The 27,151-nt window shown below is 35.4% G+C and overlaps 2 protein-coding genes across 2 annotated transcripts in view; one reads left to right on the forward strand and one right to left on the reverse strand.

The window, feature by feature from the left end:
- LOC149415946 (partner of xrn-2 protein 1-like) overlaps positions 1-27,151 on the forward strand; it is a 597,347-nt gene that overhangs the window by 3,560 nt on the left and 566,636 nt on the right. The gene's annotated exons all lie outside the window — the stretch shown is intronic.
- LOC149415947 (serine/threonine-protein kinase ULK3-like) lies at positions 393-25,317 on the reverse strand. Its single transcript, XM_089641824.1, has 11 exons — positions 25,138-25,317; positions 20,056-20,207; positions 19,658-19,794; positions 18,427-18,514; positions 14,584-14,726; positions 14,253-14,350; positions 10,302-10,454; positions 9,795-9,944; positions 7,259-7,670; positions 4,792-4,976; positions 393-1,781 (listed from the first exon to the last, which is right to left on the reverse strand). Exons 1-11 carry the CDS (start codon positions 25,222-25,224, stop codon positions 1,665-1,667), a joined length of 1,722 nt encoding a protein of 573 aa, XP_089497950.1. The 5' UTR covers positions 25,225-25,317; the 3' UTR covers positions 393-1,664.

A 27,151-nucleotide genomic window follows, 5' to 3' on the forward strand; every position in this document is an offset into this window, starting at 1 on the left:
CACCGTGTAGGGGAACTATTGGGCACGGTTGGGCAGTGTTGTGAGGCTGGTTAAGGAAGGGATTAGCCACTACGCTATTTTATCTGCGCATAAATTGGGCTTGGCATATGCGTATTATACGTTGGTCTGACACACTACGCTATAATCTTTCTCTGGAGAGGGGGTCAGATCAATTGGGAACTGCCGCGGAATATCATTTCTTTATATGGGATCTGTCACTTTGACAGGTAACACTCTGTAAATTGTTCTGACTCCTTCTCCTGTCGAGTAATTTTCAAATATAGCCTTGCTAAAATGTCTGCATTTCTTCCGATAAAATTGATCTAAAATTATTTATAAAAAATAGGTATATTAAAATAAAACTAAAGATTTTTTTTATAACTCGTGTTTTATTATTTGTAATTCATTTTCTTCACAATTTTTTCACTTCATTGGTTTATGCTAAGATTAGGCTTGGTAAAGGAACAATCTTACTTGGATGGGAATTAAACTCCTAACAGTGTCATGGTGACATTAAGTCATTAAAAGTGATGAAAAACAATTTAAATAAACTTACGTAAACTAGTTTTTGTTTCATCACTTCTCAAGGGTGACATTGTAAAAAAGACTAGTAATTCGTAAGCAGATTTTATTTTAGATGACCGAATGGTGATATTACAATGTGAGTTGCCTGTATACTGTCAGATTCATTTATTGACAAATCATTGAAAGTTGTCTATTGATTTGAATGTCTGTGACCTTACTTCAGGCCCACAGACATAGCCAGAATTCATTTATTCGGTGCTTAAGATTAATAAATAAATAAATTGGCATTTTCATGTTCTTAAAAGCATGAAAAATTCGCACTAAGAATGGATCAAAGCTAGGTGCTTCAAAATACATTGGCAAAAAGGCACTTTTTGTACTTATAACATATTAATAAATAACAAGTCATTTGTGAAACGTCTGTCAAGAAATTATAGACAAAAATGGAGGGCGGAGATCGTTTAAAAGGTTTAAAATGGCAACACGAAGATGACTCAAAGGAAAAATAATATATATCTTCAAAAAGCACAAACATCATACTCATAATAGATAATACTGGGGGATAAGAACGGGTTAGTAGAAAACGTTACTCATAATCAAGCGCATGCGACAGGTATAGATCGATCTGCAGGTATAGAAACGTATTAAGATGGAGATCGCGGACTTTGTTAAAACGACTTGTTGATTTGAAAAATATCGATCAGTCGCGCAATAAAAATGTAAAAAAGCAGTAATACCCATTTGCAGCAATATTGTAGGAATATTTTAAATCGATTTACCAAAAATAAATACGGAACGCATAATCAAATTTCGAATATCTACACTTTCTTGACGGACTGTAAGTTTTATGGACCTAAAAAGCACTGGACATAGCGTTAGTGCGGTTTTGTATGAATGGCATTGAAGCCAAATCTAGGATGAGGGGAAATTGCTTGGCAGCCATCTTGTATGACTAACTTTTGAATTGATGTATAATGAACTATTACTGTCATAAGTCATTCAAAAATTTAAGTAGGTTATGGCATTTTTGTTATATCTTTCCCCTCACCGCAGCTTCAAATGGTTCTCGAATTGCTTCGTTCAGGGTTTTTTATGTCCGTGGTAACTTTGAATTATTTGTTTACATTGTCTACGCCCCACTATTGGATTCTACACTGCGAATGTGATTGTTGATCTTCTTCAGAAGTCGGGTCTTGGATTCCTTTTGACTCCAGCAGTGCTTTGATGCTTTCTGCTTCTCTCAACCATTCGTCGATCTAGAACAGAAATATAATTTGTTAATAGAATAAAGTACAGGGTTTTCCAATAAGAGGTGTTATTTTGATATTCAATCGTAAAAGATTAATGGTTTCGTTGCTTGTGTGGCACGTAGCGCCGTTTTGTTGAAAGTAAACGTTGTTCAGATCAATACCATCCAATTCCGGCCATAAAAAATCATTAATCATCTCTCGATAGTGCAATCCATTCACCGTAACTGTTGCTCCAGCCTCATTTTCGAAAAAGTAAGGTCCAATGACTCCGCCGGACCATAAATCGCACCAAACAGTCATACGTTGAGGATAGAGAGGCTTTTCAACAATAACTCTTGGGTTTTCCGAGCCCCAGATGCGACAATTTTGCTTGTTGACGAAGCCACCGAGGTGGAAATGGGCCTCATCACTCAAGATGATTTGCATTTGATTCACTCAAGTGAATTTTAATAATTTCAATGCGTTGTTGAAGCGTGTATCGTTCCATTTTTATTAAGGCGTAGTTTCTACTTGTCAAATGTCAAAAAATGACAGCTTTAAAAGTAACATCTACCGAAATAGCGGGCTATTCAAAATAACACCTCTTATTGGAAAATCCTGTATTATTGAAGACATGGGTGCAGTAACAGAGAGTACTTGAGAAAGCAAACTAAAGGAACATTTCGGTTTGTCCCCAACTTGTGCGCAACGTTCTGCGCACTGAAAAATGCATCAAAGTACTAGAATCACCCTTCCACTAGTCGCTAGTTGCTAGTTCTAGCTTCTAGCTAGTTACTCTAGTTAGTAATTAGAAAGCTGCAAGACAAGACGTGGCGCGGAGCAGACGCCTGTCGCTTGAAAATGATCGGAAATCAACTTTAAATCATATTTCTGCAAATGTTAATTAATTTTACATTTAAAGAATTCATTAACTTTGATCTAGACTAGGCATTGAATGCATTTTAGCAGCTTTCGGTAATAACTGGATGGGCCAGTCCTCATCGTCGCCCTTTGTAGAAACGCCGTTGATGTCTTCGATTGAACCCCTACGCGGAAAAACAGCGTTATCGAAATAAATCCACCTTTGATCGAGAGGTTCCCCTAATATTCAGGGACAATATTTCTCTGATATTTATCGATTTCCCTTGGACGGGAGACCTATCGGTCTTCGTCCCATTAAATAGCGGCATAGTATGTAGTTGAAGGCCCACTTAATTTGGTATCCTCTTCACTCACTGCACTACATACACACGCGGTAACAATAACGTGCCGGTGGCATCGCGAACAGCGCAGCGGACACAACCATTGCGTGTGGCAGCTGGTGGCAGTTGGCCAACGTCAGAAATGCCCATCTCATACAGGACCCCACCGAGAGACAGCCTGGGTTCTCATTGGCTCGCAAAACCTGGTACATGTGGTCAACGAATGCCCGCTCCATTCGTTCCCCGGCGGGATTGATAAGGTTCACATGGGGACACCTGAGCCCTTAGAATGGCTCGCAGACCTAGATGTCCCCCTCTGACCCCCCCGCAATACGAAAGAAGAAGAAGAAGATCGAAATAAAGCTGTTTTTGTGTAAATTTGTTAGTGAAATATATATTAATAGGGAATTTTCGTGCATTTTGTAAATAATTTATTTCAATAAAGATAATTATTTTATTATGTGCCTCTTTTTTTTCTTTTTTTTAAAATGTTTTTTCATTTTTTTGTAGTTGTTTTAAAAATTGCGTGCTATTTCGGCTCTGAAAACGGTCATGCGCCATCTTGACCGCTACGTCACACCTTTGCCGCCGCCGCCGCCATCGGTTTGCAGGATCTACTCAGGCCGGTCAACAGTGACGTCATCGTTCGCCCTTGAACGCTTGATCAATCACCGGGCGTTCTTAGCTGCATTGAAATATTTCGTTCGCGCCTGTTTTTAAAGACATTATAACTTTAATAAATGATATTTGAAAATTATAAAAACTATGTATTCTTGTGTCTGAAGTGTTTCTACACATGAATAATAAGTGATTTTTTGGTGTGAAGAGAATTCCCTATTTATGTAAAAACCGTGTTCTTTTTTTCTTTCTTTTACATGTATTGTACTCAAAACTTACGAATGAATTGATTAAAATTGATTATTACATAAAACGTGTTGTCTGTAATTGAAATACCTTATCTATATATCAATTTATTTGAATTTCAATGTGTAAATGGTCACTAGGAACCACAGACATATTAGTAGACCTGCCCTAAGTGATTAAAAGCGTATTATTCCCCACTCCCCATACCGGTTCCATTGGAGCCGGCTGGGCTCGCGTATGGCTTCCCGTGAATCTTGAGAATGTGACATCATCATTCTTGTTCGAACTAGCGTCGAGCTATGGTCGAGGCATTTTATGAAATAACACGGCAAAATAGTGGCTTGTGATATGAAAACTTGTAAAAATAGATGTGAAAAGAGAATAAACCCAATTGTCGTATTACATTCCATATGTAAGCATCATTTTAAGCTTATTCACATCGTATAATATGAATCAGTTGTAGAAACATATACTATCACATCGAGATACATCTGGTCGAATGTAGCGATTCTCAAGTGTGCGCATCGTTGTTACTGGGAAGTAAATTATGAACACTTATAAAAGTGTCTTAACTAAATACGTAAACAAAATATTCGGCTCTGAAAATAGAAGAAATTTTGTTTTGCCGAATTTGGACTTCGCAAATTTGTTCATAACGTGGCGAGTAATTTGCGCTCCCATGTAAAAATGTCTATTCATTCAAAAGCAGATTTTACTTTTAAGAACTAAATGGTGATATTATAATGCGAGATGCCTATATACTGTCAGATTGATTTATTGACGAATCACAGTCAGCTTTACCCCCTTCGTTCTTCAACAGTTGATTTTACCCCTCACCTTTAATTTCTAGTCTATATATTCATATGTCTGTGCTAGGAACCCACTTTTTCACATAACATTGTTTTTCCGCCTAAGGGCTCAATTTTATGGACTATTTTTTTTAGGATTTGTACTGTGGTTGATTTCCTTGCCTTGTTCTTCAGCAAGTTGAATCTATGTCCTGGAGGTTCTGCTCCGCAAGCCTTCAGCAGTGTGGCCAGTGCCCCCCGGTAGAGTCTCAGGGCATCTTCAGTGCGCCCCTCTGACACGTACATCTCCGCAGACATGCCCACCTCCAGCCCGCTGCGCAGCGAACTTGAGGTCGAACAGAGGGTGTCTGGAACGTTAGGGAACATGATAGATAGGTGAAGATGAAATACACGATGAGTTAAATAAACGTGATTTATTAGGTGCTTTGCCCAGGTCTTGGCTGTGGAGGCGTCTGTAATAAATAAATAAAATTATAGAGACATTTACGAGGGGCTGTTCTAAATTCATCAAACATGAAACCAATATGCTGATTTATATAATTCACCGGATGACAACCATATAACCTGGATGGAGGAATTTCCCCTTCCCGCTAACAAAGCGGTCGAGTTCAATGGAGGACAAAACTCGTCAGCGATAGGGAATTTTTACTGTAAAAGGTGTAATTTTAGCTGTCCAAGAATATAATATACAGAGTATTTATTGTTTTTGTGTTTAAGACGATGCACTACGTAGTAATGCAAAATCATGTGTTTTTGGTTTGAAAATTTGGTCGCCTAGAAATGTTTCAGATGCTTTAAATAAATACTGCGAGTAGAATACATCCTGGCCTTTGAAATAATCGAGTATTTTTTAGATAAGTCTTTTTATAAGCCCAGAAAAAAATAATGTATAAGGCCTATGAAAACTGCTTTAAAGTTCAAAATCTTCTACTTACGAAGCCATTTTCGGTTATGATTTTATTTTATAATGTGGCAAATTAAGTTAATTATAAAGTGATCGGAAAAAAATTAAATATTTATGCCTGAACATCCACAAAATAAAATAAAAAGCACTTTTTGGCCATGTTTTTTCTTGCATAAATCAAAACGGGCGGATGGTGTTAAGCGGGAATTTAAACCTTATCGCCGTCTACGTAAGGGGTGTTATTGATGGCAGCTTGATTTAAAATATTACACGACGTAGTGCATCGCCTTAATTCGTAGAACTACATTTAATTTTTTTAAAGATTTAGGACGGGTTGTTTCGGACAATTTGAACAATTCATCATTTTGTTCAACGTTCATTTTCAAGTTCTGTGAAAGATTTTTTCAAGTTCTGTTTTTATTTCAGTTTTGTCAAGCAACTAGCCTACAATGATATAGTAACAGAACTTGAATAGGACTTTCACAGAACCCGAAAATGAACGTTGAAATTTGATGAATTGTTCAAATTCTCCGAAACAACCCGTCCTTAATGTAAATCAAATTAAATAATATTATTATTAAATTCTGCAAGTATTTTTTGTTATTGTTACAGCTGTTTCGGCTTTCAAGGCCATTTTCAAACTGTGGTTATAACCACGTTTAGACGACTTATTTATATGATTCTATTTTACCCCCTCCCAATTTAAAATGATTTATTACTGGTAAAACTGATTTACTGATAATATAATTGTGACAATAGATTTCATATTTTGTGGGGGTATTTTGAAGTCTGTTTTCCGCACATTAATGTTATCTTAATTGTTTAATAATGATCTAGTAGTTATTAATTTATTTAAATGTGTTATATTGTATAGGTTTTGTTAACATACTTAGAAGCGGGGAATAAGTAATTTTCCTTACTTTATTAATTAATGTTATATTAGGGCCATTGGTTCTTTTATTGATTTCTAATTGTTCAAGTAAATTTAATCTAAGGCCCTTTCTTTCTATGTGCAAGGGTTTAAGTACATCGTTGTCAAGCGGGACGTGATTATTCACTAAGAGATTTTAACTCCCTCCAAACACAACGTCTAATTTTTTATCAAATCTTATTGTTTAAAATCCTAAATAATGGTCTGGACTCACCAGAACTTACCAATTTAATAAATCTTCATATTCCGTCTAGATTAACCCGACAATCTGATTTATTTTATCTACCCTCGTGAAGAACAAACATTCGAAAAAATTCCCCAATTCCTCGTATATGTGCACAATATAATACAAAATTTTACAGCATTGACATTTTTGGTAATAACCTAAAGAAATATCGATATGAAGTAATGTGTACGATCAATTATTAATATGAGAGTATGGAATGTATTGCGAGCATCTCCTATCCTCTTCCTATTTTCCTCTTCCTCTCCCCTTCCTTTAACACCAAATTAATTTTAAGATATTAAAACTTCATTTCCAATGAACTTTAGCATAAGAAACTTCTGTGGCTTGACTTCAGTTAACTTGTATATTTATATCTATCATTGTATATTATGTAAAAGCTGTTTGTTTCTTACAAATAAATAAACATCTTATATGTTCTTTGAATCTAGTTGAGAAAGAACTTCCCGTCTGTCCGATATAAGTAGCGTTGCAATCGGCGTGGTCACATTTTATAATAAAAAAACACGGCGTGACGGTGAGTTAGTTAATTTTTTAAAATATCACTTACATAGTTCATCGAATTTTTCTTTATGTGCAGCCATATGCAGCTTTAACAGTCCACTCTCTACGGATAATTCTTCACTGACTGTAGCGATATCTTCTCTGCCTTTAGCGACAGAATCTTCTGGTTGATTCTTCTTAAACGTCACTAGATTTTTACGACCAATGGAAACTGTGGCGTCAGGAGAATCTTTTGTCAGGTCGATTGTTTCACTGCTGTCGGGATGCAGCGAACAATTCACTACACCATGTGAACAGTTTGCTGAACCCTGTGAACATTTTTCTGTACCCCGCGAAGAGTGTGCTGAACTTTGTGAACAGTTTGCTAAACCCTGTGAATATTTTGCTTTGCTGTTTTTGTCTTGTTCACTGATTGTGAACAGTTTTAGTTCCTCGGCACGTTTTATGTAGCGTTTAACCTAGAAATAATAGAAAATATTTTTAATATAATAATAGGTAGAGACTGAGAAAGTTATATATGTAGGCGATAAAAACAGGAACAAAAGACACCATCTATATCAAGGCTGCCCAACCCCAGACCCGCGGGCCACATTGTGGCCCGTGAACGAATTATAAGTGGCCCGCGTGGACCATTTTCAAAATACCCGCCAATTTGAAAATTACTTCGATCGAAAAATATTTTCGTATCATTGCATCATCCACCAGGAGGCGTTGTGTGCAAAGGACATAAAGTTGAATTATATAATGGAGCCGGTAGTACGCTGCATAAATTACAGACGTTCAAAAGCTTTTCACAGACGTCAATTCAGAGTTTTATTTGAAGAAGAAATCAGCGAATTTGGAGAGTTACAACTGTATTGCGCTTTGCGATGGCTTTCAAGGGGCAACATGTTAAAACATTTCTTCATCTTGATAGAGCAGGTGTTGGAATTTTTAGAAGAAAAAGGGGCGTTACCTTCGGAAAGCGATTTACTCAAGAATAAGTACTGGTTGAGTGATATTGCATTTCTTGTTGACATCGACAATTATCTCAATATTTTAAATCTCAAATTGCAAGGCAAAGATTATTCACTTCCGACTGTGTTTAGCCAACGAATATATTGACATTTTTCCAATACTCAAAAGATTTGAAAGAGAAGCTCAATAACAATGTCAGAAATCACATTGATTGTACCAATTACTTGGATTTAGATTTTTGTTACATAAAATGTTGTTTCGTTATTTGGCAGTAGATACTATTTATTTTATTATTTCAATAAACGACAATAAAATTTCAATATGTTTATTAATTTGTTTGTTGCATAAAACAAGACATTAAAAAGCATAGGTAACAACAAAAATAGGAACCGTCAGTAGTCAGTGGCCCGCCAGTGACTTTTAAATCGTCAATTTTGCCCAACTGTTAAAAAGGTTGGGCAGCCTTGATCTATATTATTATTCAGAAGTTACAAAATTTCTAACAGAGTTTATTCAAAGGATTTATGATTTATTCCTAAAATTATTTCTAATATAATATATCTATTTTCTAGATGTAGTAAAAAAAACTTTTTTTTTTGTTTGACCGAGGATTCAACCATACTCCCAAGGGACTGAAGTCAACTACGCTAACACCTAAGCCAAAATCTAATTGGATTATACTGACATTTATTTTGTACTAGTGTAAATTTTTATTTATAAAATACTAGCTGACGTGTACCCAGCGTTGCTTGACTTTTCTCTACTTTAAATAAATATAATATCCATGTATTATACAGGGTGTATCGGCACGTACCCGACAAACTTTAACCAGCTTTTCCTTAGCACATTTGGAGTAAAAAATGTTATGGGCACTTTGCTGTCCGGTAACATTTTTTTTCAATTAAAAATAAAAAATTCCACACTCCGTCACTGTCATTGGCATTGTTTCTCGTGTTCAACAGCTGTTATTAGCAAGTGTGTCAAAAAGCGTCTTCGCTCTTTCGTACACACTAAATAATAATAGTTAAAAATGAGACGAATGGTGCCGTGCCATTTCGTTGTGATTGTAAAAGCGCGCCAATGTAGGTACGTACGTATATTATTCAACGAAACTCGAATAAAATATTGCCAGATGGGTTTTCAAACTGTGACAAAGGATAAAACAGTGGTGACATGTGGTGAAAATATGAATGATAAATTTTTTATTAAAAAAAATGTTACCGGACAGCAAAGTGCACATAACATTTTTTACTCCAAATGTGCTAAGGAATAGCTGGTTAAAGTTTGTCGGGTACGTGCCGATACACCCTGTATACATAAACCTTCCGGAAGAAATTCTCTAAATGATAGTGAAAACCCTGTCAAAATCAGTTGCGTAGTTTAGAAGAACTAAGCGCACCAACAGACAGATGCGGATAGTGACATTATTTTATACTATTTAGAGATAATGTTATCCAATTCCAGAAAAATGCATGTGTTTGCGCTCGTTTGCGAATGAATACCACCAAAAGTTGATAAAATGCATAGTCATCGACGATGAGTCTATATGCTGAGTTTCAGCTCTATCGGATGTTGGTAAGTGTTTAGATCAGAGTTTAGCATTTCGTAATAATATATCTGGCTACCTTATTTCGCAGCTCACTTTTCTTCAGTGCGTTGTTTTCTTCTGTAACCATGGGGACAAAGTACCTTAAACTTTCGCAGTAGAGATGGTACGCCCCTTCGTAATCTCGCCGCGAGTCTTTTTCTATGGCTGAACAAACTAGATCAGTCGCCTGGAAAAAGAATAATATTGTATTATTTGGGAGGCTGGTGTGGGTACGATTTATTGGATAACCAACACTTCTTAGAGAACAGACGTCGGGTGGAAAAGCTGTCTTTGATTTCCTCTTCGCCGGTGCATGGTCTGGAAATACGAAAAATATGCGCCCAACTTTTGTACACAGTGTGATAATGGATCGTTTCTACGAATCGTTCAACAGCTCGGCTTCGTTACCTCCCTCCTACAACTCTCAAGTTTCTTTAAGACCCAGGTTCATCCCTTCTTTCCACAAAAAGACCCTCCACACAGCATACCCAGAGATGAGGAAATTGGGGTATTACGTGAGGCTAAAGGGAACACGGTTCCTTACTTTCTTGTAGTTCTCTGTGCTGGGCATGTGCTTCATATCCAGGAAGGGATGTTGAAAAAAGTCTTCGTAACTAATCCTGTCGTTGGCGTCATGCTGGAGTAGATTTTCCATCAAGTCTCGACAGTCTGCCGATATCTTACTTTTGGCGGGGATCTGAAATCAAGGAAATTTTGCATTTGAAACTGTTTCATAAGACAGCAACACTAATTACACCAGTCCTGTCAGTTTGCTTGATTTTCATATTTACGCCAATCTTGTCGATTTGCCACATATATGTTGGTACACCAGTCCTGTCAGTAGTTTAATTAATCTTTACAAGTTTGGATGAATCTTTGTTCAAACTCCACATATTTACAACAGTCCTGTCAATTTACTTTAGTATAACCAAAATTATCAGTTAACTTAATCAACAACTTTGCACGAATCTTTGTTCATTCTCCACATATTTACATCAGTCCTGTCAATTTACTTTAGGGTATATAGATTTGAAACAAAATTGTCAGTTTACTCAATCTTTACATACTTGTATGAGTCTTCAAAGTTTGATTAATTTACACATTTTTACACCAAACTTGTCAATTTGCGAAATCTTCAAATGTTTTCACCAGTCAGATTTCCACATCTCCTGTGACACAAGTTTGAAGATTTACTATTCATTCTATAGATTTAGGTTTAGTGTTTAGTTTAGACAAGAGACAAGAAGACAATATAATAGAAGATAATATAGAATTATCAGACAGCAATGCCTTTACAGCCATTCAAATGAGACAGGCGTAAAAGGTAGAACATTACGCCAGAAGTGTGTTGATAATGTCACTAGTAAGGAGTCATGTAGAATACAATTCCACAGTTTGGTCCCCAAATTATGAGGTTCATTTACATGCGATTGAAAGAATCCAAAATAAATTTTTAAGATACGTAAATTTTAAAATGGGCATTCCTAGAGAAAACCTAAATTACGATAACGTACTTTGTTTATTAAATTTAATAAAATTATCTGATCGTAGAATCATTTCCGATTTAGGGGGTATTTCACTACGTCGGGCTAAATATCTGACTAGCTAGCCGTTGGCTGGCTTTAAAGATCAGAATAACTTCGTTATTCAACGGCGACCGTTTCACTATTGTTGCCGAGCTTCCGGATAGATAACACTCTACTAACATATATCGATAACACTGAAATAGTCTGGCAACATCGCAAAATGTTTGCAGTTACCCCATCTACTACAACGGCTGTCATGTTTTGCCGCAATGTCTATGGAATGCTAACGTCAACGCCAATTGACAAGTTTCCCGCCACAGTCCGCACACCGCAAAGTGTGCATTTTTTTGGTTATGTTATGTTGATTATTAGGTCATTTTAGATAGATTCGTGTCGAATTGATACATTGTTTCTTATTTTGAACACAATCAAATAATTCAGGATGGATCATACAAGCATTCAAATTCATTCGAGCTCTTAAAACTCGCGGCCTTCGCATCGCCGCCCTTTCACCTGCTTCTGTAAATCAAAAACCTCGGTATCCATAATAATTCGCAACAAAATTCGACTCACTTCTCCGCTGTCAAACTCGGAATGTTTTGACGCCATCTTTGATTCGAGGAATAGCGCCTAACGTGAGGTTCGAGCACTGATTAGTCAAATCGAACTTTAACCCGAGCGTTAGCGTTATTCAGATATAGTGAAAACGAAAAAATGACTAATCCGCGGATTAGTGCTTAGTCAGAACATAATCAGAGATAGTGAAATACCCCCTTAACCTGTTTGTATAAAATCATTAATTAAATGTTTGATACCCCTGATTTATTATATGTAATCACTTTTCATACTCCAAGCAGGTCAGTTACAAGACAGTACCTACCTTATTATTGTAGCAATTCTATATCAACGTCCCAATATCACACTCCTATGCGACGGATTCAACAGCTAGGAAACAAATACTCAGATGTTGTTGATATATTTAGTACATCAATTTCATTATACAGGGTGTCCGGAAACTCGTAGTACAAGCGGGAAACTGGTGAATCTACATCACATTTGGAGTCGATTTTGTAGTATATTTTTTTTTTATTTGAGCTTTCGTTATCGAGTAAATCGAGTTTGAAGTTGATTTTTTTTTTTTTTTTTTTTTTTTTTTTTAATCAAATTCTTATAAATTATTACTGAAGATCAAAGTACCCAACTAATTAAAACTATTTGAAAGTAAAACAAATGAAGAAACTCGGATTTGAAGCATTATTTTGAAATCACCCTTCATTTAACCCGGTGTAATCATAAAATATTTCTGCTCTGCAGGGTTAAAACATCTGTTATTCAACCCTAAACACCAGAAAAAACTTTAACCCTAAAATAGCCGAAAAATATATATATTTTTTTTTTTTGAAAATGCTCAAATCAAAAAACTTTATGTTTTTTTGGGTTCCCCATGTGGTGTAGATTCTCCAGTTTCCCGCTTGTACTACGAGTTTCCGGACACCGTGTATAAGCATACCTTATTGAAGTTTTTTTCATCAAGTAGGGGAATATTTTGATAAAGCTATTTTAATTGACAGTATTACAGTATTTTGCACGTTAACAGTATTTTGTCAGCTGAAAGAAAAAATTATTTTGGATTTTTTATATTTTTATTTTGTACCTACATACTGTGTGGATCAAATTCAACAATATTTTTTTATATGTGTTTTAAACAGTAATTTCCTGCATTATTTATTACTATAATTTCTTAAATATTGTTATATATGTATGTAAAAGCCTTGATAGGCGTAAAATAAATAAATAAAATAATAGTTGTTGATGCAACATATGTTCCTGCATTCCTCCTACCCAATTACCTGTCCCTGTCTGACAGTTTGGAATATCTACATGAGTGACAATTGCCACTCTATGAAGAAAACCTGTGCAGTGAACAAATTAACCAGCTTCCCAAGTAGTTGTGTCAATTTTAAGATTAAAAAATATCGATAACAGTCCACCAGAAACTGATTTGCACACAATTTGCAACCACAATAGTGATTAAATTGTATAATGACAATTATTCTGTTTCTCTATTGTACTTTAAATAAAGGCGCTATCCGCATCTTAGCGTTTGAGCGCTTAGTTCTTCGTATTTTTGATATTTGACAAGTAGAAACTACGCCATTAATAAAAATGGAACGATACACGCTTCAACAACGCATTGAAATTATTAAAATTCACTTGAGTGAATCAAATGCTAATCATCTTGAGGGATGAGGCCCATTTCCACCTCGGTGGCTTCGTCAACAAGCAAAATTGTCGCATCTGGGGCTCGGAAAACCCAAGAGTTCTTGTTGAAAAGCCTCTCTATCCTCAACGTGTGACTTTTTGGTGCGGTTTATGGTCCGGCGGAGTCATTGGATCTTACTTTTTTGAAAATGAGGCTGGAGCAACAGTTACGGTGAATGGATTGCGCTATCGAGAGATGATTAATGATTTTTTATAGCCGGAATTAGATGGTATTGATCTGGACAACGTTTACTTTCAACAAGACGGCGCTACGTGCCACACAAGCAACGAAACCATTGATCTTTTACGATTGAATATCAAAATAACACCTCTTATTGGAAAACCCTGTATAACGTAGTGAACAGTTTTGTAGTCCTTTTTAAGATATACAATTCTGTAGTTCATTATTTTGATGTATCTCATAAGGTTTAGCCAGCGTTAACAATGTAAGCGCCTGAAAATATTTTCTTTACGACTTGATTACAAAACATCGACTTCTCTCTACTTTCTATAAATATAATATGCATGTTTTATATATGTAAACCTTCGCGAAGAAATTCTCTAAATAATAGTGAAAACTCTATCAAAATCTGTTGCTTAGTTTAGAAGAAATAAGCGCACAAACAGACAGACGTGGATAGCGACTTTATTTTATACTATTTAGAGAAAAGAAATAAATATTTAAGGTACTGACAATGCAATCTTACCTCAATTTTCTGCTGACTTCTAATTTTTTCTTCCAGAAGTTTGTAACTGTTAGAGCTGTAGGGAGCTTTTCCAAACAAACACTCAAATAGAATAACACCTAGAAAAAATAAAATGAATTGTTTCAAAGTGCTTTCAAACGAACGAAATACAATACTATCTACATAATCCGCTGCATCGAAAACCGGACGAGTGTCCAAATATTAGTGAAGGCGGCAGATTATAATTGTAGTTTATATTTATCATTGAAGAAGATAATACTAACAAATCTAAACGAAACGTGAAATAGAACAAGACACAGAAAATAAAATAGTTTTAAAGAGTGCATCGTACCAACGCTCCACAAGTCCACCTTGGCATCATATCCCGTAGAAGTAGCGCCAAGTGTACAGCCAAGGAATATTTCCGGCGCCATGTACAGAGGGGATCCGCGCAACGAGTTCATGCGCGATTCATCTGACATATACTGCGCAAAACTAGAACGAGAAATACATATTGCATTAAAATAAATATATATATATGGACAGTTTTGGTATTATAGACAGCCCTGATTTACTTAGGTTGGGCTGTTTCACTTAGATTAATATGTTGAAATGAGATCCCTGAGACGTATGTGGTAAAACCCAGACGCGGCCCGTGACTGTAATTACCAGCAGTGCATTTCACTTTTAAAATGTACCTAGTCTGTAATTTAGGTGGAGCAAATTAATGAATGGGAACACCTACTGCAATTCATTCTATCTTCTAAGTTATACTTGTAAAATAACTGATTAAATAATACAAAATTATCTCGAAAATAAAGGACACTCAATTCATCGTTGAAAATATAGCGAAACCGTTTGATTTTACCGCGAATGAGTTCCAATGTGTTAATGTTGTTGCGTTAACATTGAACATTAGTATTTCTAAGCGAATCCATTCCAAACGCATTGGATTACACATGATCAAAGTGATGCAAAATTCACTCGCCGTCAAAGCACTTCAATAATGCACGGAATGGGTTATGTATCTGCACTGCTCTAACACGTAATTTGACGTTAAGAGTGTAATCTGTCTCGCTCATGTCACCGTTTCGGCTACTTCGGGCTGTCTCGATACCGCCCGACGCTGTTTTAGTAGTATGGTAAAAGTTGGTTCTGTGCATATCGAAGTATGCACGACCGCTTGCTCTTGCGCGGGATTTTTTTACTAGAAGATAGCTCAAATAATGACCTGACGGGAATAACGAATTTCTTACATCGATCACTGGGGCACAGATGTCGTTGTAATTTGTTATGTGGAGATTGAAGACAAGCAGTGCAATGCACAAATGCACGTACCAAGGAACCGCCTCTGGTAAAACCATGTATGATCGTGTGAGAAATGTGTAGATCTACAAAGAGTGCAAGGCTGATGTAAGATTAAGAAAAGGAAGCTTAGATGGTTTGGGCATGTAGAGCGAATGAGTGAAGAGAGGAGTGTAATGAGAATATATGACGCAAATGCGAATGGTAGCAGAGATCTGGGACACCCGAGGAAGACATGGCACAATCGAGTGAATCAGATACTTGAGTCGGGCCATGTCAAGAGTGAATATGAATGAGGCAAGGAGTGTGTGCCAAGATCGAGTTGTTTGGCGGTCTGTCCTCTCTGCCTACCCCTGCGTTATAAGTATGAAATGTGCTATCTGTTCTTACCCCTTTATATAATCTTTAAGACCCACAATAATAAAACCCTTTGCACAACCTCTAACCTAATCTCCCTCACAATGCTTGTAGCAGTTATACTTGCTACCCCGGTAATTGGAATGTTGACTCTAATAGTTACTGATATTGTTGTATGTTGACTTCATCGAGCGCCTTACTTCAGCGAGAGTGTAGCAGCGGCACCGGCCGGTAACTGAACAAGTCAGTGCTCAGCGCACAAGCTACGGTTGAAGTGAATCCTGAGAAGGACTAACAGGTGAATCTTCAGTAGACACGTAAAAGGAATTATCTAGTTATCTAAATTCAATTTTTTTATGTTAACTAATGTTTATAAGACAAGGTTTTTATGCATAGCACAAACGATAATAAATCAATAATATCTGACAAGTTAACATATTTCACCAACAAATGTAGATATAATATGTCTCGACGCCATCTAGTGGGATATTTAGCACTAACAAAGCCTTTCCTACAAAAGTTGGTTGTTTACAGGTGGAAAAAATATATTTATTTATTTTATTTTATTTGGTACATTATTTTTTACAATTTATGTTTTCCAGTAATGTTGGCCTCACTGGGTGGCTTGCCCGTGCTGAGGCCTTCATTTTATAATATGAAAATATAATGTACATATTACATTTAAAGAGAAAATAATACATTTAAAAAGAAAATAATACATTTAAAATTAAAAATACGAAATACATAATAATACATATAAAATTTTTAAAAAAATGCAATGAAAATAATCTTGTGTGTTTGTGGGTGATGTGTGTTTATATTGGTTTTGTGTGTTATGTGTAGGTTTTATTTTTATTTTATGCTATGACATTTTGGTAATATTGTCTTTTTTATTCTTTAATCCATTTTGTAATTTTGTGTGTGAATTTATTTTTATTTTCCTCAATTTTAATTTCAAGTTTTAGACTGTTGAAAGCTTTTATAGCATGGTATTGGTAGTGTCTTTGTCCAAAGCTTGAATTTACTGTCGGAGTATGTTGATAATTATTTTTTTTTGTCAAAAATGTAGTTTAGTAGTGTTTTAACGTATAATTGGCGTATATCTAGTACGTCACAGCTGTTGAATATTTGATCTGTATCAGTCAGTCTATGTTTTTTAGTATTATCTTTAAGATCGTTTTCTGTGCGGTTTCTATGTAATTGATAGCCGAGTTTGTTGCTCCTCCCCAAGCAATAATTCCATATTCTATTATTGATTGGCAAAGGGCAAAATATATTGTTTTATTTTATATATGTTTCTTATGTTTAGGAAAATGTGTATTGTTTTGAGAAGTTTATTTGTGATTTGTTTGATGTGAGGAATCCATCTAAGTATCTATATAATAAGCAGTAATTGTTGATTAAAGTACTAGTACATATTGAATTACTTGGCTTGTTGGGAATAAACCGACATTGCTCAGTGGTTTCAGAGCACCTGACCGGACATCAGAAGGCGGGGGTTCAATTCTTGTGGCGTTTATTTTTACTCGGGAGATATTTTCAATTTGTATTGATATTATAGGCAACTAATTATTGCTTATAATAATTAACTATCTAAATTCTAGTTATATTTATAATTTGTGATGTCAATCATATAACACACATGGCGCTCGACTATTTCTTTTAAGGTTAGTACTTCACGTTAATAATGTCACATGTCACATAGTAAATGCTTTGCAATTTGTCATCAATTTACAACCGATTCATGGTACCTTGTACACGCCCTGAGATAGATTCATTTAATAAAATATAGAGTCTTGGTTGGTCAACCGCTGCTATTTCCGCCTACAAAGACAAATAAAATCCAGACTGTTTTCCAGAACCACCAAGGTATTAGTGTACAAAACACTAATTAGACCAGTGCTTACGTACGCAGCCGAGACGTGGGTTCTAACTAAGAAGAATGAGCGAGCACTGGACGTTTTTGAAAGGAAAATTTTGAGGCGCATCTTGGGACCGGTTCTAGAAAATGGATTTTGGCGCAGACGTTATAACAATGAGCTCTATACTCTGTCTAAGGAGCTAAACGTCACAAAGTTCATGTCACTGGGAAGACTTCGGTGGCTAGGTCATGTGGAGAGAATGACCGAGCATCAAGAACCAAAGTCCCTGCTGAGCTCAAGACCGATAGGGAGAAGGAGCCTGGGAAGGCCAAGGTTAAGATGGAGCGACAACGTCCTCAAAGATTTGTCTGCCTTGGAGCTTCGAAACTGGAGAGAGCTGGCGCGGGACCGAGATGAGTGGAGGAAGACTCTTGAGGAGGCCAAGCAAGACCCACCAGGGGTTGTAGAGCCAAAAGTGATGATGAGAGTCTTGGTTATGGCGTATTTCACATTGCCCAACCGAGTGGCGATATAGTTCCCATAACTTCGTTGCACTGTACAGTCAGGGGCTTGCGAAGTGTCACATACATTTTTTTAATTTTTTTTAAATGGTATACAAATTTAGCATTATTGCAGGTCTATTAATTGTAATGTCAGTGAATAGGATTTACCCAAAGTCTCCAACTTTTAGTATGATCTCTTCAGTGACAGATTTATGTAGCAGCAGGTTTTGCGGTTTCAAATCCATATGCACAATTCCTGGAACAAACAAGGAAACAATGATTTGTAGCTGTACAGGGTCCGCAGATACTGTAGATAGTACACAACTGCTGACTCTGTACAAATCGCAAGTGCTGTTGAATATGGCAGCCATCTCTGGTCTGGAGCCCCAAAATACCTGAAAAACACCATGATTCTCTGCAGAAACGGGTGGTCCGTTTGATAGATTCCGCTATCTTTACAAGCGGATTGCGATCTCTGGAGCACTTTGGAGTCAGGTAGATATGCTGTTCTTATTCTACCGGTATTACAATGGAAGATACTCTGAGGAACTAGCGTAATTTATTCGGGAAACACGCCAAAAGCGCGCCCAACAAATTTACACGGTTAACATTTGTCACATGAGAATGGATAACTTCAGAGTTCGACAGCTCGGCTGTGGAACGATTTGCCGGCCTCTGTGTTTCCTCCCTCCTACAACATGAGTCTCTTCAAGATCCACGTTCACTCCTTCATCTCTTCAAAAGACCCTCCACACAGCATCTCGAGAGATGACATGAGCCCCGAGGAAAATTATTTTCCTCAGGGCCCCTGAGTAAATAATTTTATTTTGAGAATTTGGAAATATTTAAAAATATTCCCGGATGGCATTAATTTTCAAATAGATTCGCTGTTTTTGAATGTATACGAAAATTAAATACATTTTTTGAAAGCAAAATTAAGACTCTTTCAGATTTTATTATTTCATAAGAAGATATGCAATTAAAAATATTAAAATTATTATTTCAAAAATTGGCAAATATTTTATTGCTTACTGATTTTTTTTTCTTCTTATAAACTATAAAAATACTACTTTATATGAAACTAAAAAATTACATTTAATTAGACAAACATATTATAAAGGTTATTGTAATTTCACTTTTTATTGTATTATATAAAAATAATTAATGAAAAAATCACAAACATTGTCAAATTTTTCGCAAAAAATTTTTTTTGGAATAAATTAAAATTTATTATGAAGTGCATTATAAACTTTTAGATACAAATACAAAGCATTGTGTTGCTTCTTTCTAATACTGCTTAAATCATATAAATATCTCACTGTAATATAAAAGGAGATAGTCTGTCTCAGACAAGCTTTGAACCCGTTACGAGTTTGCCAAAGAAATAAAAGATTCTCACCTCGTTGTCGCATTTCTTGAAGTGCCAAAGCGAGCTGTCTCAGTAGCTTTTTGCATAAATATTCTGGAACCATATTTTTCTTGAGGTACTTGGAGAGGTCCCCGTAGTTACAAAATTCCATAATAATGTAAACGTATCTAGAAAAAAAAAAAACCAAAAATCATTACTTTATGCTCTCAATTCCCATTGTGACGCCATAGCATGTTTCACCTGAATACATATTAGCTATGAATATTCATATTTTTCCAATATTATATCGCTTATTTTTAGATGTGTATTGACTACACAGCACCGGAACGTGTGGATTTTTTTAGCACAGTAAGGGAAAGGTTAAGAAATATAAAGGTCAATATATCAGAGGCCTGTAGTTATTGGTTAGTTGTAGCAAATATAGTTACCTTTCGTCCCATTGGAAGTCCTTCATCTTGACGATGTGCGGATGATTCAAAGTTTTAAGGAGTCGGATTTCTGTAATCAGGTTTTCTACTGCGGAACCTTTCATAATGGAACGTTCAATACATTTTATAGCGGCACAGTCCCTCTTTCCGTCCTGTGAAAAACAGAAAATATTATTACAAGATTTTTTCTTTTAAATGTACCTTTATACAATAGTAAAAAGTATATATTAACAAAGTAAATATTTATTATACACTAGCTGTCACAGGTGACATATATATAATATAGGTTTATAAAAACACACGCGCATTCAAATGCAACGTTGTGACAAAATTTCAAAGCAATCGGTGTAGCGCTTTTGGAGATATATGATTTTTAACAAGCGATCATTAAAATTTTTATTTATACAGATAACTAAACTGTCTTAGTAACAATCTTTTGTATTTGTTAAGTGATAAATTAAAGACGTCCACTGACTCGGTATAATTATTTCCCTCCATAAGTATTCTGGGCTATGGGGAATACGTATGGTAGTTAGTACGACACTGAAATAAATCTCGACTTCTAGTATTATCATTGCAAGCAATTCCGGACCATCAGATGCGACAATTAGAATTTTATATAGAAATACTTATAAATTCCAACGTCCGATAATTTAAGCATATTCATTTGATTGCTGGAATATCCATTTTAAAACATAGAAAACGTAAGATTTTATTTAGTATTCTGTTAAATAGCTTGTACATGAATATTATAATGTGGGTTCCAGACAGGAGAATTGTACTCAAGTTGACTTCTAACAAGTATAACAGTTTACTACTGTGCTAAAAACATCCACGCGTTCCGGTGTTGTGTAGTCAATACACATCTCAAAATAAGCAATTTAATATGGAAAAATGTGAATGTTCATAGCTAATCGCTTATGTTTATTATATACAGAGATGTGCAAAATGGGCACCCAAAACCATTTGAAATGCAAAATGGAAATGGGTCAAAACTTTTCCATTTGAAAATGCAAAATGGTTTTTAGAAAAGCATTTCAAATGCAAAATGCAAAATACCTATTTTCAAAATACATTGAAAATGCAAAATGGTTTCTCAGGTCAAACAATTAAAATAATTATAGAATTTTTAAACAATTTTGTCATTCAATAATGGACATCAATGTAGAACAAACATATTACATGATGGTAAATCCAAAAACACCACGACTACAGATTATGAAACCACAAAAAATTTGCGCGGGACTAATGTTGCCAACGTAAAAACATAGAAACTGCTATCTAAAATTTAATATTACAGCGTCAAGGCCCCATGTTCAGTATTTGAATCAGTATTTTTTATAATGGTATCACTTAATTGCCAGGGCTCCTACCAGGGAGCAACTTGACAAATGTAAATTATCTCTCATAGCGAGGTTGAGGACCGACTGATATTTGGGGCTTATGAAAAAAAGATGAGTGGAGATAGTAGGAAGAATGTTGCAAAAAAGCATTTAAAATGGAAAATGCATTGAGAAAAGCATTTAAAATGCAAAATGGTTTTTAGAAAAGCATTTAAAATGCAAAATGGAAAATACCACAGACATAGGAATTAATAGACGAGAAGATAATGGCGAGGGGTAAAATCAACTGTTGAAGAACGAAGGGCGTAAGGCTGACTGTGATTCGTCAATAAATCAATCTGACAGTAAATAGGCATCTCGCATTATAATATCACCATTTACTTCTTAAAAGTAAAATCTGCTTTGGAATGAATAGACATTTTTACATGGGAGCGCAAATTACTCGCCACGTTATGAACAAGTTTGCGAAGTCCAAATTCGGCAAAAAAATTCGGTTGTATTTTCAGAGTCGAATATTTCGTTTAAGTATTTAGTTAAGACACTTTTATAAATGTTCATAATTTACTTCCCAGCAACCAACCAGTTTTGTGTTTCGCGTCCAGACGTTTCTCGATATGATAGTATAATATGTTTCTAAAACTGATCTATATTATACGATGTGAATATGCTTAAAATAAAGTAAAATAATGCTTATATATGGAATGTAATACGACAATTGGGTTTATTCTCTTTTTCACATCTATTTTTACAAGTTTTCATAGTACAAGTCAACATTTTGCCGTGTTATTTCGTAAAATGAACCGATGATGCCTCGACCATAGTTCACACAAGAATGATGACGTCACGTTTTCAAATTTCACTTGAGGCCATACGCCAGCCCAGCCGGTTCCAATGGAACCGGTATGGGGAGTGGGGATAATACGCTTTTAACCACTTAGGGCAGGTCTACTAATATTCATATGTCTATGGAAAATACCCATTTTGCATTTTGCATTTCCATTTGAAATGGATTTATTAGAAATAAAGCACATCTCTGATTATATATTATATCAAAAGTGATAATAATTGTAATTTAATTGCTGAAAACATGAAAAAACCATCGGCAGATGGTAAAAAAACGTGCGAGGGATCCACATCTAACGACGGTCCGCGACTGACTGGCGCTGGATGCTATGCAGTCGTAGGTATCGATGGTCTAAATCAAAATACAACTGCGGACGTGTGGATTTCTCATGTTCCCGCGTAGCAAACTAAAGCGGGGCATCAATAGCGTGTCATTTCCTCGCACACTCTTCGCGTAACAGTCTCACACAGTAATTAATAACTCTATAAATATAATAAATTCTGGGTTCAGATTTTAGGTATTCCTCCGCTATACATTTATGCACTGAATTGAATAATAATATTTTACATAGTTTTCAAATTCAATTAAAAATCAGAGATTTTTAATTGAATTTTAAAACTATGTAAAATATTATTTTTTTAATTGAGTGCATAAATGTATAACGGAGGAATACCTAAAATCTGAACCCAGAATTTATTATATTTATAGAGTTATTAAAGTTATTAGAAGCAATGTGTAGTAAATACACACCACAGATAAGGAAAGGTTAACCTAGTTATAAATTTCAACATTTGTAAACCCTTGTTAGAGATTTCCGTTGTGTGGTTAGCAATTAATTTTATTTTAGTTTATTAATGTACCCAACAAAAGGTTAACACCTAGAGTCCTTTTGAGAGATAATTCTCTCAGCCTGACACTTAAAGGTTGAAAAAAATGCTAGCACATTTTGTATTACGGTGAAATACATGATTTCAATTCTTGATTCGCCGGAAGCAAGCTGATTCTATTTTCATAATAACTTACGAGATATATGAGAAACGTTTTTTTTTCTCTCTAATGTTATAAAAAAATATTACATAATGAAATTTTTTTTTAAATATTCATGAATTTTATAAAATTTTTCAGCTAAATAAGCGTTCTATGCAATAAAAATAAATTATAATTTGCAATGCACTTTTTACAGATAAAATATCTATGTTTGCAAGTGACAAAATGAAAAGCTAGACACATTCCTGCCAAGCGAATAAAATTTGTTCAAGTATGCTTAGAGCATTTTTTAAGGTTCAAAATACCATAAAATCTAGACAAGTGCGGATTACGTTAGGGATTCGCTGGTATACCAGGTGTTAGCGGAAGATTGAATGCGGTTAGTGATGGTAAAAAATTGTCTAAACAAGCGGACAGAAGTTAGAGAAAACAGGAACTAATCTGGTTCACAGATGGGTCCAAGATGGAGGAGGGAACAGGGGCTGGAGTCTGTCTGCAGGGATCCAAGAGGGAACTCAGTATATCTCTAGAAACACACTGTACTGTGCTTCAAGCTGAGATGAAAGCCATCTTGGTCTGCGCACAGGAGAATATACGTATTGGGTACAGGAATAAAAACATAAGCATATGTTCCGATAGCCAGGCAGCCCTAATGGCATTGGGAAGTAACCAATGCAACTCCAGACTGGTGATGGAATGCAGGACTGTTCTTACAGAACTCGCTGCCATCGATAAAATAACCCTAATCTGGGTACCAGGACATAAAGGTATCGAGGGCAACGAGCGGGCTGACGAACTAGCAAGGAAAGGGGCGAAATCACCACTTGTAGGATCCTAGCCGGCCGTGGGAGTAGCAGCTTGCCACACTAAATTACATATTGATAGGTGGGTCAAATCCCAACACCGCAAAGAATGGGAGAGGGCACCAGGAATGAGACAATCCAAAGTACTCATAAAAGGACCAGACCCTAGACGAACCAAGAAACTACTCGATATGGACAGAAACTCACTGGGTGAACTGGTAGGACTACTAACTGGACACTGCCATCTCAGGAGACACCTGAGAGTGGAAAACACCAATAGATGCAGGAAATGTGAAGAGGATGAAGAGACTCCAATTCACCTATGGTGCCAATGTCCTGCTCTGCTGGGAACTAGGCTCAGATACCTGGGGAGACATACAGTAGAACCAGAAGACATAGCCACATACCCAATGACAACTCTGGTGAACTTTATTAAAGGGACTGGGTTGTTGTTAAAGGATTGAGGTAAAATAGGAGATAGCATAATGGGCCTATGGCCTAAGTGCTCACGGGAACTATGTGTAAACCGTCTCTGCGTTTAAAAAAAATAGAGAAAATAATTACCAATTAACGTAACATAATATATGGTGCAAGCACTGCGAACCTGTCATAAAATATCGGTTACTTTTGTGCATAATTGTGCAAAACCTGGTGACAAATGTTCTTCGAGATGTGTTTGGTAAATTAAAACTTCTGTACGCACAAATTTTAACAGATGTTTTTATAGTTATTTAATTTCAACAATAGATTATTTACAATGACATCAGATTATATAAAAATTAACACTCAACAGTAAGAAATACAAATACATGCAAAACTTATATAAGTTTAGATTAGTTTTGACTGAAAAGACATGATAGTATAGATTTCTTGTACCTAGATCAGCTACATCTGTGTATCTATTACTAACTTTATGTAATCTAGGTACAAGCGAGTGATATCATTGAAGTTCATCATTAACTCATTCTGGTTATTAAAGAGAGACTGTAGATCTTCAGTCATTGAATAATTAAACGTTTGTAACTCTTATTAGTGTAAGGGGAATATCAGGCGGACCAGTCAGGTCAAGTCATACCATGAAATGTACATATTGATGACGACTTACTTTGTTGAAGGCTTTGTACACAGTGGAATATGATCCTGACCCAAGTTTTTCGACTACCATATAACCCTCAATCTTAGGGAAAGACATTTTCGTTGAATCCGGTTATTAATTTATTAGATAAATAGTAAAATTGATACAGATTTAAGTTATCAACATCACGATTTACAATTTCGTCTGTCACTGTCAGAAATGACAGATATGAAAACCGAAAGTGTTGCCAGTTAGCAGTATAAAAAATGTCGGAATTATTATAAATAAAGGTAGGTACGTCAAATGATATGGTGTCTATGCATCAACGTTTAGATCTTGCAAAAGATTAGTTGATCGACGATCAACACAAAATCATGATTGTGCTAATATCATTATTTATTTATTTTGTAAGAAACAAACATCCTTTATATAATATACAATGATAGATATAAATATACAAGTTAACTGAAGTCAAGCCACATAAATTTGTTATGTTAAAGTTCATTGGAAATGAAGTTATAATATCTTAAAATTAATTTGGTGTTAAAAGAAGGGGAGAGGAAGAGGAAAATAAGAAGAGGATAGGAGATGCTTCCGAGACATTCCATACTCTCATATTAATAATCGATCGTACGCATTACTTCATATCGATATTTCTTTAGGTTATTACCAAAAATGTCAATGCTGTAAAATTTTGTATTATATTGTGCACATATACGAGGAATTGGGGAATTTTTTCGAATGTTTGTTCTACACGAGGGTAGATAAAATAAATCAGATTGTCGGGTTGATCTAGACGGAATATGAAGATTATTAAATTGGTAAGTTCTGGTGAGTCCAGACCATTATTTAGGATTAAACAATAAGATTTGATCAAAAATTAGACGTCGTGTTTGGAGGGAGTTAAAATTATGAAATTTAATAGATTCGGTATAATTTGAGAAGTGTAAGTTTAGTTTATAATTTATGTGTTAATTTTTTTTTGAATTCTTTCTATTCTTTCGAAATGGGCTCGGTTTAAAACACAATCAATCGAATATGTTCAAAGAATTGTTTTTTATCTTTAATTTATATAATATTCGATTACCACAATCAGCTAATCAATATCTCTAAATAGTATAAAATAAAGTCGCTATCCGCGTCTGTCTGTTTGTGCGCTTAGTTCTTTTAAACTACGCAACGGATTAATATAGGGTTTTTACTGTCTTTTAGAGAATTTATTCCGGAAGGTTAACATGTAAGAAACATGCATTTTATATTTATAAAAAGTCTATGTTTTATAATCAAGTCTTAAAAATATATTTTCGGGCACTACATCGCTAACGCTGACTAAACCTCATGAGATACATCAAAATAGTGTAGTAGGGAATTGTATATAGGTATTATAAACAACTACAGACAAGTCCGTGATGGTATATTATGTCTACCTATCTCATAAGGATAACCCCCACCAACACCGGGTACACGTCAGCTGGTATATTATAAAAATAAGTGTACAATGTGCGTGGCGCTAAAAGTCAGAAACGAGTCCCGGTAAAATCAAGGGAGTTATATGGCGCGGTAGCTCTTTTTCCCCCATCCATATAGAAGGTTGCTGTTTTTACCTGAAAGACGTGCTTTTGAAGATATAATGGCTGGAAGTTTAGCCCACTATACAATTCTAGAACAGTACAGAACATTCAAGAGTATTCGAGAGCATTCCACAACATTTCAAAACATCTCGGAACATTCTGGAATGTTCGGGAATAGTCTAGAACGTTCGGGAACATCTTAATGTATAAAAATTCTGCCTGATTATGTTTGTGCCGCAAAACTCAAAAAGTAGTCGACCGACATCGGTGAAAAATTTAAAGTTTGTTGTTATTAGTGCTAGGAATGTTTAGAGATGTTTAAATGATAGAAAAAATTTGGAGTTAATAATAATATGAGGCGCAAATAAATTGATTAAAAAGTCATGGACTCCCGAGAAAGACATATATGGCTTGATAGTGCGAATCTAAATAACAATCAAAACCATTCTCGAAGAACTTGGTAATCAATAAAA

This window comes from Hesperophylax consimilis, chromosome 17 (assembly GCF_061612785.1).
Source record: "Hesperophylax consimilis isolate HC1 chromosome 17, BYU_Hcon_1.0, whole genome shotgun sequence".
Classification (NCBI taxonomy): domain Eukaryota; kingdom Metazoa; phylum Arthropoda; class Insecta; order Trichoptera; family Limnephilidae; genus Hesperophylax; species Hesperophylax consimilis.

What these genes read in the sequence shown, in the direction of transcription:
- LOC149415947 (XM_089641824.1), bottom strand. Translation starts at nt 25,224, where the DNA reads ATGTCTTTCCCTAAGATTGAGGGTTATATGGTAGTCGAAAAACTTGGG. An exon ending in GACTTCCAATGGGACGAAAG is followed by an intron (nt 19,795 to 20,055) that starts GTAACTATATTT and finishes TTTTTTTTCTAG; the next exon opens with ATACGTTTACATTATTATGG. An exon ending in GCACAGAGAACTACAAGAAA is followed by an intron (nt 9,945 to 10,301) that starts GTAAGGAACCGT and finishes TTCTTTTTCCAG; the next exon opens with GCGACTGATCTAGTTTGTTC.